General features: G+C 38.9%; 1 protein-coding gene across 1 annotated transcript; it reads left to right on the forward strand.

Annotated features, from left to right (window-relative positions):
* Positions 1–3,260: 3,260 nt before the first annotated feature.
* On the forward strand, positions 3,261–5,197 carry LOC104787829 (E3 ubiquitin protein ligase RIE1). The gene is made up of 5 exons (XM_010513477.3): positions 3,261–3,971; positions 4,169–4,285; positions 4,373–4,505; positions 4,594–4,752; positions 4,835–5,197. Exons 1-5 carry the CDS (start codon positions 3,493–3,495, stop codon positions 4,994–4,996), a joined length of 1,050 nt encoding a protein of 349 aa, XP_010511779.1. The 5' UTR covers positions 3,261–3,492; the 3' UTR covers positions 4,997–5,197.
* The last annotated feature ends 11,642 nt before the right edge of the window (positions 5,198–16,839 follow it).

Below are 16,839 nucleotides of genomic sequence, written 5' to 3' on the forward strand. Positions count from 1 at the left end.
TTCCACGAGAGGGATTTTGAGAATCCTATGAAAACCGATGCGTGGTCGGCTCTGATTGGCCAGAGCGAAAAATATAAATAAGGAATAAAAAAATTTTACTCTATTTTTTTCCTTTCTTTCGCGACATGTCTCTCTCTAAGAGAAACGGCGATATGTATGGCGATTCGCCGTTTCACCGTGAAAATTCTCCGATTCACCTTGAATCGTTGGATTTTCCGGCTGAAACACGAAAGATCGTCATATATGAGAGAGATATGTCGAGGTTCCGGATTCTAATCGAGATTCCACTCGATGTGACGATTCGTTGCTCAAGGCCTTCTATCTCCGACGGTGATAACGATGGCGGAAGGTTCCTATGATGGGATTAATGGGACGGCGAGGTCAAGCAGCTGGCGGATCGCACACACAGAAGGTTCGTCTGATTATTACTGATATATTGTGCTTGGGTTTACAATTCCGATTGTACTGATTTCACGGGGTAGGCTAAATCTCAGAAATTTGGTAGGATTTGACTTTAACTTTGGGTATACTTATGCGATTCCTTCTCTGTGGATTTAACCAGACTCACAAAACCGAATTAGTCACTTGTTGTAAGCTTTGTTAGTGTTAAAATTTGATTAGAATGAAGTGGTTTTGTGTTGTGTTTTGTTAAGGTGTCATGAACCGTATGTTGGTGTTGTTGTCTCATTATTAGTAAGTGGTTGTAATTGTCTCCAAACAAGCAACCTTCATATGTATGTATGTTCGATTATGTAATCTCAAGTGAACTATTGTTGAGTTCTTGAAATTAGAGATACTGTTTCTCTGATGCTAAAAAGGGTGCTTGTTTGCTGCTTTTACAGGCCGCTTTGGAAACCGGGTTTTGTTTCTGATTGTATCACAATATCCAAATGTTTGGACAAGGGAATCTTTGGACCAGCTGATGTTTAATATTCTTGGAACTTCAACTCTTGTGGTCTCAAGGTCTAAACTCGCGGGTACTAGAACCACCTATGATGTAGAGTTACTAAATAAAGATGAAGCGATGTCTCTGTTCTGTTTATCTGCTTTCAATCAGAAATCAGTCCCTCCAGGATTCAGCAAAAGTTTGGTCCAGCAGGTAATGGGTCTGCCTACATGCCTATTAGTAATATTGTTTCTTCTTTGGATACTCATATTGACTCTATTTGGTAGGTTGTTGGGGAGTGTAAAGGTCTACCTTTGTCTTTGAAAGTAGTTGGTGCTTCATTGAAAAACCAATCTGAAAAATACTGGGAAGGTGCAGTGACGAGGTTATCTAAGAGTGAACCTGCTGATGAAACTCATGATAGTAGAGTGTTTGCTCAAATCGAATCAAGTCTAGAAAATCTCGAGCTGAAAACCAGAGACTGTTTGGAACTCGGTGCTTTCCCTGAAGACAAGAAGATCCCTCTTGATGTTCTCATAAACGTGTTGGTCGAGTTGCATTGGCCGGCGCTGACCCAGTGCAGGAGGTGCTTTTGCACCATGTCTCCTGAATTTTTAATTTTTTTCTTCAAGGTTTTAGGCCCTATATTTTAGACATTTTGTAATTTAGGATTGTAAAGTTTGAAATTTTGCAACTATAACCTTAGTTTTGGGGAAAAAAATAAAAATTGGGCACCAGGTCCCAAAAAAAGTTGAGCCGGCCCTGTCTCGAGGACACAAGTGCTTTTGCTGTTGTTGTTGATTTAGCAAACAGGAATCTTCTTACTCTAGTGAAAGATCCAAGGTATTTGAAATTTTATGTTTGTATTTCTCGACTTTGTAAAATATGTTTTATATTTATGAATTATGTAAAATATTGCTGTTTTCTTTTTTTCATGTAATATAAATTATTAAAAACCTATTTCTTGTTTTGATTATTTCATAATTTATTATAATGTGCTAATTAATAAAAAATGGTTTAATAAACATTATTTTATTACTTAAGTAACCATCATAGAGGTTCTTTAGTGGAGGAGTAATTTAGTTTAAGTTGTTAATAGATTCTCTTGATTAATTTAATATTGATAATAGGATTAGTTTAATTAAGAGAATCTTGATCCAAGTTCTTGAGTGGAGTTGGTCTAAAAATCTTTCAAAGAGAGAGAAAGCTTTTCCTGTCTGTTTTACCGTCCATATTTATTGAATATTTCTGGATTTTCTTTCAGCATCATCTGGTTTCTCTAACAGTGGTGGCTGCCGCTTCCGTTTCCAACATCGTCCGATTTCCTTAACGGCGGTGTTTGGCTTGCCGTCCGGTGTGGTATCCGGCTTTTGTCCGACAGAGATTGGCTTTCATAGCAGTGCATGGTCGGCTCTTGTCTAGCATCCTCAGCTCATACAGCGGTGATGGCTAGCTTTAGGTTTTAACCCGACGTAGTTCGGTTTTTTTTCTTTCTGGTTTTGCCTTCTCTCTTCTCCGGCATGCCCGGTTTGCTTTTCCTTTTGTTTTTTTTATCACGGTTTTGTTTATACCGTTGATTGTTTTTAGTTAAAATCTCATTGGATATGTGTGTTGGTGATAGCGATTCAGTGGCATCTCTGCTCAAAAAGGTCTAACTCCAACCTATCCTTTGGGTTTGAGGTTTACGGATAAGGATTAGGCAATTTGCAATTTCAGTTGAAGATCCAAAGCTCTTTCCTCAGCTTATTACTACTGCCTTTAGCTGTGTCTTTTATGTTTAAGCTTCTTCGATTGGTTTTTAGTCAACAGAGGTGGATTAATCAGAGTTCTTATTCTCTTTTGAGATTTATGGATCCGTATTAGATCTTCACTTCTGTTTTGCAGTTGTCGGCGAAATATAAAAGATTCTATCTTCGATCTTCACTCGACGTTAGTTTCATTCTCCGGCGGAATCGATGGCTTCATCGGCAAAGGATGACGACGGAAAACTTTTAGTCTCCTCAAGTTACACGTGTCTCTGTTGTTGACATGTGTCTTGAGATATTTTAATTCGATCCAATCTTCTTCTCTAAATGATGCAATGTTGGGCCAAATGGACTTTGTTTATTAGTCTCTGTAAACCGCTGTATGTTTTTGTGGGTTTTTGCTCGGTTGTTATGTGTAATGTTTTATATCAATAAAATCTTCACTTGAGAAAAAAAAAAATATATATATATACACTATTTTATTCAAAACTTATTTATCCTAAAATTAAACCAAATTATCCGAAAATTTCAGGAGTCTCATCTCAACTTCCTTACCAACTAGTCCAAATTATTGACTAAACCAAATGTTCTACACTAAAATAAAACTCAGTGATCCAATTCCAAACACCAACACATCTGCTTAAATAGGCAATTAAATATAAAAAAAAATCAGCACATTAATGATCACACCGATAACACCAAGACCAAGTACTTTAACTTAACTCTCTGTCTTGTCTATTTTGACTTTTTTTATTTTTATTTTGAGAACTCTCTCTAATACTGGTAGGTACCAGAGAACCTCAAACCCTAGATTTAACCTCACTTTTCTTCAAGCGAAGGAATCATCAAATCAATTCAACGATGTCTTCTTCACCTCACTCACCCACCGGTTCCGACTCATCCGCACCGCTTCTCCGTTCACGGCAATCTTCATCACCACGGCGTCAACCTGTAATCACGGTTCTGTTAAACCGAGCTTCAGGAAGACGAGGAGGAGGAGCTTCGATGGTTGTTAGAGAGACGGCTGCTCAGGAGCTTGAGGAGCGACGAGCTGATTGGGGTTACTCGAAGCCTGTTGTTGCTTTGGATATGCTTTGGAACACTGCTTTCGTCGTTGTTGCTGTCGCGATGCTTTTGGTTTTTAGAGATGAGAAGCCGAATGTGCCGATTAGGATTTGGATCTGTGGGTATGCGATTCAGTGTCTTGTTCATGTTGTCCTTGTTTGGCTTGAGTTTAGGAAGAGGAACGCTAGAGGCCGAGCTGGTGATTTGGAAGCTGCTGCTCAACAAGCTACCAATCAGGATAGTGAAGATGAGGATAGCGATGAGAGCATCGTGAGGTTAGTTTGGTTCTTGATTTCTTGAAGTTGTGATTGATGGTTTTGATTGCGTTCTTGTGTTTAGAATCATTACTTGCTATTAGTCTCTGCAAAATTCGAAATTGGAAGATTCAAATTCTGAACTTTGTATCATCAATGATGAAACTCTAGAATGTACTAATTGTTTCACAAATCAATTTTTTTTTTTTTTTTTGCAGTACTAAGACTTGTGAATCAATGAACACCATTATATCATTTGTATGGTGGATCGTTGGATTCTACTGGCTTGTATCTGGTGGTGAGATACTTCTTGAAAATGCATCGCATTTGTACTGGTATGGTGATGAATCTTTTATTACCTAAAAACTCTATTGTTTCTTTTTCATTTCAAGCTGAATGGTGATGACATTGAATGCTTGCAGGTTAACTTTTGTTTTCCTAGCATTTGATGTGTTCTTTGCAATCTTTTGTGTTGTGCTGGCTTGTCTTATCGGAATAGCACTCTGTTGTTGCCTCCCTTGTATTATTGCTCTTCTCTACGCAGTTGCTGGACAGGTATGAGTTTAAAACAGCAACCCTTTTGAATATCAGACTTACCTTTGGAAGAAATGAAAGCAATAAACATCGTTTGTGATTTGTTCAGGAGGGTGCATCTGAAGCAGATCTCAGCATCCTTCCCAAGTACAGGTTTCAGAGAATGAATAATGATGAAAAGGAAAGTGACGGTGGTGGGAAAATGATACCCGTCGAGGCAGGCGGTGAGAATTTGGGAAACGAACGTGTGCTTCTTTCTGAAGATGCTGTAAGTCTGTGATTTTGGTGGATGTTTGTATAAGATATTTGAGATGGAATTGAGTTTCAGAGATTTTTTGTTTTGTGTGTAGGACTGTTGTATATGTCTGAGTTCATATGAAGATGGAGCAGAGCTGGTGTCACTTCCTTGCAACCACCACTTTCATTCGACTTGCATCGCGAAATGGCTGAAAATGAATGCGACTTGTCCACTTTGCAAGTTCAATATTCTCAAAGGTAATGAACAGGAATGAAGTAATTAAAATATATAGAGGGAAACATTTCATCTTTTTTGTTTTATGTTGTGTTCTTCTTCTTGTTGTATAGAGAGAGGGTAGAGAAAGAAAAAAAAAAAGGAAAATGAAAATGATTTGTATCGTTTTGTAAGTCATAAGACAAAATAATTTGTTGTCATTCCCTTTATTTTTAATAAGAGTATTCATATAATGTAGATATATCATTGAAACAAATCAAGACCCAAGATCCGAGGATCTTTTTGACGGTTTTGGTCCATGATTAAAAAATCGCATTGGTCTAACTGTCCAACAAAGGGATAGTTTTCATCGACCACTTCGATGAAACGACGTTGCGTGTCACGTTTGTAATTGGTACCCAAAATTGCATACCAATAATAAATTTGCTTCCACCATATTCTAATTATTATTATTATTTTTTGAATAAAACTTGACTTGATTAAGAAAATGGTGAATTACTCAAATGTTACTTATTTAGGTAATATTATCAAAAAACTACAAAATTTTTTTTTATTATTAGAATGTTTCGGGTAATTTCAAAATACTTAGCCTGCCCGTGTTTTATGTTACCGGAAAAAACATTATTACAAAAATGCCATTGTCACATCAGAAATCGATGACGTGTAACCATAACTCAGCCGTAACGCGTTACAGAGTATGTTGCGGCTGAGTTATAGGTATGTTGTAGCTGAGTTATCGGAAAAACATTTGAGTAAGAGCGGACGGCTGACTTATGAAAATCTGGCTGAGTTATGCTCATAAGTCAGCCAAGTGTACAGATGACTTATTAAAATCTGGCTGAGTTATGCTTTAACTCAGCCGTCCTTATGGCTGAGTTTTCACCCGATGGTTGAGTTGTCAAAATTTTGGCTGAGTTATCAATACGATACGGCTGAGTTACTATTTTCCGACTGGCTGAGTTATGAAAAACGGCTGACTTATGAGATGTTGTTACGACTGAGTTATGGTAAAAAAACTATAACTCAGCCGTCATAGGCTGACTAATCGTACAACTCAGCCATTTGATGGCTGACTTATTAGCAAAAGATTAATTACTAGAATGTTATTCAGGTACGGCTGACTTATCAAACGATATGGCTGAGTTATATATTTTCAGTTGATGAAGTGGCTGAATTTGGCAGCAATTTTTTTTGCTTTTTAATTACTGTAATGTTTTTCATGTTGTGGCTGAGTTTTAGTTAGGTTGAGTTATGGTATTGTTTGATGGCTGACTTGCCACGTCGGACGCAACATCCATGTCAGCATTCCATGTCATCATTTTTTTTCTCCAGAAATATGAAATGTCGTTCGACTCTTGTTCTTCAACTGGTTAATAAGTGAACTATTTACCTTCTTATTCACCTTGTTCTTCTACTTCTTCTTCACTTTGTTCTTCTACTTCTTCTCCACCTTGTTCTTCATTATCTTTCATGGATCCAGTTCCGGTAATTGGATAAAGACACAGAGATATGTATTTAACTCCGACGATAGAGGGTGTATAGTTGTGCCGATAGACGGAAGCACAACACACGACAAGCTTGTGAAGCTTGTTCTTGAAGACTACGGATTGGACGCGTTTAGCCATGAGCTAAAGCTGAGATACATGTTCTCAAACAGGGCAATGAAACATATGGCGCATGGTACTCCACCAGTTTTTGTCTCCAATGATCGACAGTTGCAATGTTTATTGGGGCTATGGAAAACCGATCAGCTACGTCTCTGTTTAGAGTTTTTGGCGAAAGAGTCTACAGAAACTAGTGGAGCTAGAGGAAGTATGATTCGGCAAAGCAGAGACTCGAAAGCAGAATCTACATACGAAGTGTACATTGGGGGATTTGAAGGCACTTTTTTTGATTATGGTAAGATCGTTGACAAATAAAACGAAGAAGAAGCTGTCGAAGTAGCATCTGACGAAGAAGAAGACGATGAATTTTCAACCCGATTTGATGTTTTCGACGACTCCGATGGTGAGTCATCTGATGACGAGAAGTTTTCTGTATTGGGCGAGCCTCATAGTAAAGAGGAAGACCCACCTACTCCGCTTCCTCAGAAGAAAGCTCATGAAGATGATAACTTTGCCGGATCGAAGATGAATCCGGAGGCTATTAGGTTGGAGGTGTCAACGCTAAAAATTGCTGTAGGACAACAATACATGAGCAAAAAGCAGTTCAGGAATCACGTGAAACTTATTTCGGTTAAGGATGGATTTAATTTTAATAAACCTCAAATCCGAGACAAGTGGTTTTTAGGTGTTGGGTTAAAGGATGTCTTTGGAGAGTTCGTGCATCTGTACAAGGGGATGACCCGGATTTTCATGTTCGTGTATACGATTCGGAACACACATGTTCTGTGACGAAACGTTCAACTAGATGCCGCCAATCAACAGCTGATGTATTGGCAGGTCTTTACAGGGACTATCTTGGTGATCTTGGTCCGGATGTTAAACTTAAAATTGTCGGAGTCATTTTCAATTAAAAATTTAGTCTAAAAGTAGTTACTATGTTTCGACTGACTTATTGATAATAATGGCTGAGTTATAGGTATGTATGGGCTGAGTTATTTACATTTTACTATGTTTTGACTGACTTGTTGATAATAATGGCTGAGTTATAGGTATGTATAGGCTGAGTTATTTACATTTTACGGCTCATTTATTGATTATTTACGGCTGAATTATTTGAATGTATCGGCTGAGTTACATATTGGCTGATTTATTAATTTGTTGGTGTCAACAGATGGGTTATTGGAAGGCTCATCGAACGCTGTTGAATGCAAGGCAGATCGATCAGGGAACTCCTGAGGAAAGTTTTAGCGAGTTGCCTTCTTACATATACAAGTTAAGAAGGGAAAATCCGGGTACAATCACGCGTATTCAAATAGGTGATGAAGATAGATTCAAATATGTTTTTATTGCTTTTGGTGCGAGTATTGCTGGGTTTGCTTTCATGCGCAAAGTTGTTGTTGTCGACGGAACGTTTCTCCATGGTAGTTACAAAGGGACGCTTCTAACAGCCCTAGCTCAGGATGGTAACTTTCAAAATTTCCCATTAGCTTTACACAACTCAAAGTTGTCATTCCAGACGAAAAGGATCTTGCGATAATCTCCGACAGACATAAGTCAATAGGGAAAGCGATTGGTTAAGTGTATCTATTGGCTTCGCGTGGAATTTGCACTTACCATTTGTATAAGAACATCTTGGTGAAGTTCAAAGGAAAACATTTGTTCCCTCTGGTGAAAAAAGTGGCAAGGTGTTTTAGGCTAACTAATTTTAATGAGGCTTTCAATGAGATTGAAGCACGTCATCCCAAACTACATGGATACCTCCAACGAGCTGGTGTCCGAATGTGGGTGCGTGTTCACTTCCCGGGTGAAAGGTACAATTTAATGACAACGAATATTGCAGAATCAATGAACCATGCACTGTCAAATGCTAGAAGTCTTCCCATAGTTCAACTTCTAGAATCGATACGGGATATGATGACCAAATGGTTTTCTGAACGGAGAGAGGATGTGAAATCACAGCTACCAACGCTAACTCGAGGTGTTGAGAAACTGTTACAGGTAAGTTTACATAAGTCAGTCGTCAATGTTGATAACTCTGCCATAACAGTAACCATATCTCATCCGTGATTGTTTCCTTATCTCAGCCATAACCATTATAGTTTTCATAACTCAGCCATTGTTGTTTCAATAACTCAGCCGTAATTGTTTTCATAACTCGGCCTAATATGTTTTTTTTGTTCTACTCCCTACTAGGACTGTGTCACCGCAGCAAGACTTATGGAGGTACAAACGATTGATGCTGTACGTGTGCAAGTGAAATATGGATCATCTTTGCATGTTGTAAATTTAGAAATAAAAAGTTGCATATGTCGTCGTTTCGACCACGAGAAAATACCATGCATCCATGCAATCGCAGCTGCAGAGCATATGGATGTGTCTCGTATATCCATGTGCGATACGAAATTTAGGAGTGTCGATTTGGTTAACGGATGGGCTGGTTCCATCATGCCTCCAGATGAATCATTCCTTGCTCCTTAAGTTGTGGATAATCAGAAGTGCTTGCCTCCGATTGTTGTGAACCAGACAGGAAGGTCAAAGAAGCATAGGATTAAATCATCTTTGGAAGTTGCCACTGAAAATAAACGCCCTAGGAAGCAACACGCATGTTCGCGATGTAAGCAAGTTGGACACAATGCAAAAACTTGTGCTCTATAGTTAGGGAGATTTATTTTATTTAGTATCCCAAAAACTCAGCTGTCAAGTATTATAACTCAGCCATCACATGAATCAACATGACCTTTTGTTTTCCGCTATCTAATTATTTTGTGTGATAACTCAGCCATAACTCACTATAACTCAGCCATAACATGAATCGATGAGACATTTCGTCCCGTATCACGGTAGCTCAGCTGTCATAAAATATAACTCAGCCATATAATCAGTCGTTTGCTTTCATATTGTTTCTTTTGATAACTCAGCCATAACTCACTATAACTCAGTCATCACATAAATTGACGTGACCTTTCGTTTTCCAGTAAAACTATAACTCAACCGTTAAGCAATATTATGGCGGGAAACCATAAGTTAACCTAATAATAGACGCGACCTTTCTTTTGATAACTCAGCCATATAGATTGTTTATTTTTATAACTCATCCGTTATTCACTAAAACTCAGCCGTGACATGAATTGACGTGACCTTTCATTTTCCCGTAAAACTATAACTCAGTTCAGCAATATATTGGCGGGAAACCATAAGTTAACCTAATAATAGACGCGACCTTTCTTTTGATAACTGAGCCATATAGATTGTTCATTTTCATAACTCAGCCAAACATCACTATAACTCAGCCATCACATGTATCGACGTGACCTTTTGTTATCCCGTAAAACTATAACTCAGCCTCAAAGTGAAAGTAGATACTAAAATGTAGAAGCATAAAAGACTTTAGTTAATACATGAAAAAGATGGGAAAAAGATACTAGCCAAAGAAATGGAAAATAATTACTGCTGATAAGGTAAAACTGGAAATCACTGCTGGAAACCCTAAAGGATCTCAGAGACTTTGAGGGACAACCACAAAAGGTAACAGTTTTTGCACATGATTTCATAGTCTCCATAGCGGAGAGAATGGAAACCATAATCCAAACAACACATCACAGCACAAGCGGGTGAAGGGAGTGGCGGGCTGTCAGAATAGCGATGGGCGGCTGAGTATGAGTTTTTCTGGGCTGTCTTATAACGACATAACTCAAACAGAAAATCATTACCGGTTACCATGGCGCCCGAAGACATCAGACGATAATGATTTGCATCAAACAGCTGGAGGTAATGGACGGCCATAACCTTATTCCCTTGACAAATACTTAGTATCCCACATGCTAAGGTGGCATAAACATCGGGCGGTACAATACGACTGAGAATATCAATCCCATGCTGGATATCTCTATCCTCAGCCACAACCCTTAGCGCTTCGTAGTAAAAGGCAATGGGGTTGCTGGCGTCAAAGTATTTGACGATGAAAGGCCTGTGCATTGGATGTGTTGATTTCTGATGGATCAGTACAAAGGAAATAGATAGCAGCTGTTTTTAGAACTTCTTTACTGTATACTGCATTTTTTCCCTATGACCAGCCCTTAAAATAGAACCAAGTGAGGACCATCGATCTTCTGCAACATCTTCTGCAACAAGGGAAACGATTTTTATGAAAACGTCGTTGGGGAGATCCGACATCTTGGGTGCTCGAGCGGACATAGTGTTGTAAACAATAATTTTATTCTAGTTTGTAGTTGAGAGGTAATAGACTAAAGAAACGGGAATATTATAACACAGTCACTTGGTTTTATTTGTAGTTGAGAGGTAATAAATAGACTAATAATTTTATTGTTAAGCAATACTTTGGCGGGAAACCATAAGTTAATCTTGTAATAGACGCATCAACGAGACCTTTCGTTTTCCTATAAATACTGTAACTCAGCCGTCAAGTCATATATATATTTCAGCTATCTACTTTTAGATTGTTAATTGTGATAACTTAGCCATCACTTACTATAACTCAGCCATGACGTCAATCGACGAGACCTTTCGTTTTCCCGTAAAACTATAACTCAGCCGTTCAGCAATATTTTGGCGGGAAACCCTAAGTTAACTTAATAATAGACTGAGTTATAACTAGAACTCAGCCATCACATGAATCCTATAAACAGTTTAGTTTTAAGAGAGTATATCTGGTTTTTAGAAAGTTTTAAAAGGTTTTATAAGTTGTTTATAATGATATATATCAGTTTGATTTGCTTTTTTAAAGGCTTTACAAGTTGTTTATATTGTTTTAAAACAGTAAAATCTGAATAAAAATTCTTTTAAAATGGAGTCTACAACATCACAGACTGAAATATTTTATTAAAAGGAACAAATACAAGATCAATTATTCAAGAGTTTTTAAAATAGATTTGAACTATTTAAGTTTATATTTCAGTTTCCTCTCCCAGTATATTGGTTTGTCATCTCTCTAGCCATTGCTTCAAACCTTGTCCTATTAGATTTGTAGAGGTTGGCAAGATTTTCATTGATCTGGTCCTCATCATCGACCTACGGTTCAATCAACTTTTCCACTAATCTCTTGAAAAGCAAAATAATCGACATGGGATGCCAATAGGCGGACTTCAACACTCTTAGGTATATGCCTCCATTATCTGATACGTTTGGGTGGCAAATTTTTGTGACGAAACAAACCTGCATTATCAAGAAATTATATTTAAAAAACTATTGAGTTGCTACAAAAAGAGGAGTCCTAATACACATGCTTGCTAAAATAAAAGGGAGTATAATCAAAAACAGATACCTTGGGGGATTATTTGGGTAATCAGGCGGAAAAGGAAGACTCATTTTAAACACTCCCTCTTCATAAGGGGTGTTCACCGGTCCGATTAAAGTAGCCTCCTAATGGAAAATGTCGTCATCAACAATTACTAACAAAAAGGCAAACACACTCAATCTCTTTTATCCTTAACAGTAAAACAAATATAATCTGAAGATGTATGCGTTTGCCTGCTGTCACGTTTGTCGAATGATCCCTGTTTAAATATTTCAACCCAGACCTTAGATGGCTTGAAGAAAAATGGGCCATTTATGACGGATTGAAGGAAGAAGGTTATAGGATTTGTCGACTCTGAGAGATGATTTATACGTTTTCGTGAGACAAAGGTTTGATATGTAAGTCAAGAGCAAAAAGTATTTATAATACATGAAGCGTCTCTTTGGTTTACAAAAAGTACCCATTCGGCTTCATAAATACATAATTCTTACCCCTTCAACGCGTATTTATAACCGAACCAAAGTGACGCTTCACATATTACCCCAAAGCAATGGGTAGTTGAGAGGTAATAAATAGACTAATAATTTTATTGTTAAGCAATATTTTGGCAGGAAACCATAAGTTAATCCTGTAATAGGCGCATCGACGAGACCTTTTCGGAATTATAAATTACTATAACTCAGCCGTCACATGAATAAACGAGACCTTTCATTTTCCTATAAATACTATAACTCAGCCGTCAAGTAATATATATATTTCAGCTATCTACTTTCAGATTGTTAATTGTGATAACTCAGCCATCACTTACTATAACTCAGCCATGACATCAATCGACGAAACCTTTCGTTTTCCCGTAAAACTATAACTCAGCCGTTCAGCAATATTTTCGCGGGAAACCCTAAGTTAACCTAATAATAGACGCGGCCTTCGTTTTGGTTTCTTATTCATTGTATCATTGCACCTATAAATATCCTCTACATCCAAGTACAATATATAGCATTTCCTTCGATCATTGCATATGTAAGTCTCCTCTCCATCCCCTCTAATCTATTTCATATTTTCCGATCATTGCACCTATCAGTTAATGACGGTTGTTTTTATTTTGATAGCCGAGCTATGGACGGAGAGGGTTCCAGTAGACGTCAAAAACACACGGCAGACGAAGCAATATCACCAGCAAGATATGCAAATTATGAGTGGGAAGAGGAATCACTATTGGCCGTGTCCGAAACTTTTACTCAGATAATAGTCGCGGCCGAGGCGGAGACAAAGCGTCGCTACACAGAAATTATGCGTATAATGGATGAGCATATAAAGAAGAAGGAAGAGAAGACCATCCTCATGCATCAAGTGGAACTAATCGACGCTCAACTATCCCAACTGAATCAAATCTTGGGTGGAGAACTTGTCGACTTAGCGACAGAGCACAAGAGGTTAGAGGAGATGAGAGAGATTGCGGCGGCCGATGCCGACCAGTGTGTGGTTCCTCCTCCTCTTGATTGGGATAAACTAAAAGCTCATGGTTCCTCCTCCTCTTAATCGGTTTTTAGAAGTGAATTCCATTGTAATGTCGTGTCTTCTTCTTTATGAACTCTAAACTTGTTTTTTTTTTTTTTTTTTTTTTTTTTTTTTTTTTTTGTAATGTTTCATATTAATATAACTCAGTCGGTATTACGATAAATCAGCCACTAAAGATTTATAAATCACTATAAGTTAGCCGTCACATGAAACGACGAGACTTTTCGTTTTCCCGTAAATATTATAACTCAGTCATATATATCAGCCATTTACTTTCATATTGTTTCTTGTGATAATTCAGCCATAACTCACTATAACTCAGCCGTAACATGAATCGATGAGACCTTTCGATTTTCCGTAAATATGATAACTCAGCCGTCAAATCATATATATCATTCATTTATTTTCAAATTGTTTCTTGTGATAACTCAGCTATAAGTCACTCTAACTCAACCGTCACATGACCTTTCGTTTTCCAGTAATGATTATAACTTAGCCGTAAAACGATATTTTGGCGAAAAACCATAACCTAATAATTTTTATATTCAATTGTTGGCGGGAAACCATAAGTTAACCTAATTTTTCAATTGTTGACCTGAGTGATGTTCTTCTTCTTAAAAACGAAAATCCCCAAATGTCGAATGCTTAAACCCTAAAAAATCAAATTCTCGTAAATTAAGTTCTGGGAATCATGAGCAATGTATCTGGAGATTCGAGTTGTGCATCAAATGTCTGAGAGAGAGGACAAGGTACAGTTGTTGGCGTGCCTAAGAGATGTTGGTGTGGAGAAGCAATCGTGGCAAAAAATTAGAAATCAGAGTCAAATCCTTGTCGACGATACTTCCGTACTGGGTATGCAGCTGCGAAGAAGGTAGAGTCTATTTTAATTTATGTTGAATCTGTTCTTGTTGATTTGGTTTATGTTGAATCTGTTCTTGTTCCAATTGTTGTCTCCATCACCTTGATAGCTTATGAATGATGACCATGTCTTCAAGTGGGTCGATGAGGCACTGTTGGATGAGGTAGAGTCTTTCTCTGTTCAAACTGTAAAACTTCAAATGGAAATGGAGATTGAGAAGAAGATGCAAATGGAGCTTGAGAAAGAGCTATTTGAGAGAGTTGAAGATGCAAAATCAGAATTGAAAGCAAGGATGAAGATGATGATAGTTGTGATAGTTTTTGGTTATATGATCATGTTTGGTCTATTTAAGATAACAGGATGAGCTAGTGTAGCAGGATTTTGTGTTTGGTTGTATGATGCGATTATGTTCCCATAATGTTGTTGTTAATGGTTATGGATTCCAAGCAAACTAATGTTGTTGTTAATGGTGTTTTATCAATCTCTTTTAATAACTCAGCCATAAATTTACTATAACTCAGCCAAAACTCACTATAAATCAACCTTCACATGACCTTTCGTTTTCCCATAAATATTATAACTCAGCCGTCAAGTCATATATATCACTCATTTACTTTCAAATTATTTCTTGTGATAACTCAGCCATAACTCACTATAACTCAGCCGTCACATGACCTTTCGTTTTCTCGTAAATATTATAACTAACTATAACTCAGCCGTCACATGACCTTTCGTTTTTGTGTAAATATTATAACTCAGCCGTCAAGTCATATATATGTGATAACCCGTCCGTGGACCCCACTAGCCTCACTGCTAGTTGCCCCCATAGGCTGGCCCTGCAGGGCATCGATCCTAACCCATCACTGTGGATTAACTCACATAATCCACCAGTAGGTTATTGGTGCATCAGGCGTTCCTCGAACCCTGGTCCCTCACCCTTTAACAACCTTCCCACAGACAAGTTGCCACCAATTGATCTTGTCCTGTGGGAAGGTTGTTTTTTGTGACAACCCATCCGTGGACCCCACTAGCCTCACTGCTAGTTGCCCCCATAGGCTGGCCCTGCAGGGCATCGATCCTAACCCATCACTGTGGATTAACTCACATAATCCACCAGTAGGTTATTGGTGCATCAGACGTTCCTCGAACCCTGGTCCCTCACCCTTTAACAACCTTCCCACAGACAAGTTGCCACCAATTGACCTGCAGGTCAATTGGTGGCAACTTGTCCTGTGGGAAGGTTGTTAAAGGGTGGGGACCAGGGTTCGAGGAACGCCTGGCGCACCAATAACCTACTGTGGATTTGGATGAATAGTTCCATTTGCCCAGTGAGGGGTTAGGATCGATGCCCTGCAGGGCCAGCTTCGGGCCTATGGGGGCAAGCTAGCGGTGGGCTAGTGGGGTCAACGGGACGGGTTATCACATAAAAATCGATTTTTATGTGACAACCGTCCGTGGACCCCACTAGCCTCACTGCTAGTTGGCCCCATAGACTGGCTCTGCAGGGCATCGATCCTAACCCATCACTGTGGATTAACTCACATAATCCACCAGTAGGTTATTGGTGCATCAGGCGTTCCTCGAACCCTGGTCCCTCACCCTTTAACAACCTTCCCACAGACAAGTTGCCACCAGTTGATAGTTCCATTTGCCCAGTGAGGGGTTAGGATCGATGCCCTGCAGGGCCAGCTTCGGGCCTATGGGGGCAAGCTAGCGGTGGGGTAGTGGGGTCAACGAGACGGGTTGTCACAATATATCACTCATTTACTTTCAAATTGTTTCTTCTCATAACTCAGCCATAACTCAATATAACTCAGCCGTCACATGACCTTTCGTTTTCTCATAAATATTATAACTCACTATAACTCAGCCTTCACATGACCTTTGGTTTTCACGTAAATATTATAACTCAGCCGTCAAGTCATATATATCACTCATTTACTTTCAAATTGTTTCTTGTGATAACTCAGCCATAACTCAATCTAACTCAGCTGTCACATGACTTTTCGTTTTCCCGTAAATATTATAACTCAGCTGTCAAGTCTTATATACACCAGAGAGGTCAAGTCACTATAACTCAGCTTTCATTTTCCATTAAATTCGAATTGATTAATTTCAGTTCGGCAATTTGCCAAAAAAAAAAAAAAAAAAAGCGACAAGCATCCTATCAGTGAACTAGTTACTATGGGAAGGCTATCGTCTCTAGCATTCTGGACGGTCCTGAAGTCTCAGAATGGGAGCCGGACCGGATAGATCGGACTCCAACGGTTCTTCCATCACCAGCTTGCTCAGTTGAGATCGCCAGATCTGACGATCCCGCCTTAAGGCTTCAAGCCTTTCCATCGGCACTTCAGAGCCCTTGGACACCATCTCCTCCAAGAAGGCACATGGACTTTCTACGTCATGACTTTCGCTGAAGAAATGGTCTGTTGACTCCAAATAGTTGACGTACCGCCTCAGCCTCTCCAGGCAAGCTCGGTAGGCCCAGACGTCCGTGATGTGCGGGAAGTCAGACTCTCCCAAAGGTTCGTAATCACCTTCGGGTAAGTTGGGCACCACCATACGGGAGACCTATTCTTCGCACGAGGCATGCTCAGCAAGTAGACAAGTCATGCGCCACTTTGCTAGAAAAAAACCTTCGGCGATGA

The sequence above is a fragment of the Camelina sativa genome, chromosome 5 (assembly GCF_030686135.1).
Source record: "Camelina sativa cultivar CO46 ecotype springtype chromosome 5, ASM3068613v1".
Classification (NCBI taxonomy): domain Eukaryota; kingdom Viridiplantae; phylum Streptophyta; class Magnoliopsida; order Brassicales; family Brassicaceae; genus Camelina; species Camelina sativa.

Coding starts and splice junctions, on each gene's coding strand:
- LOC104787829 (XM_010513477.3), top strand. CDS start 3,493: ATGTCTTCTTCACCTCACTCACCCACCGGTTCCGACTCATCCGCACCG. Junction 4,506..4,593: donor TCTACGCAGTTGCTGGACAG/GTATGAGTTTAA, acceptor TGATTTGTTCAG/GAGGGTGCATCTGAAGCAGA. Junction 4,753..4,834: donor TGCTTCTTTCTGAAGATGCT/GTAAGTCTGTGA, acceptor TTTTGTGTGTAG/GACTGTTGTATATGTCTGAG.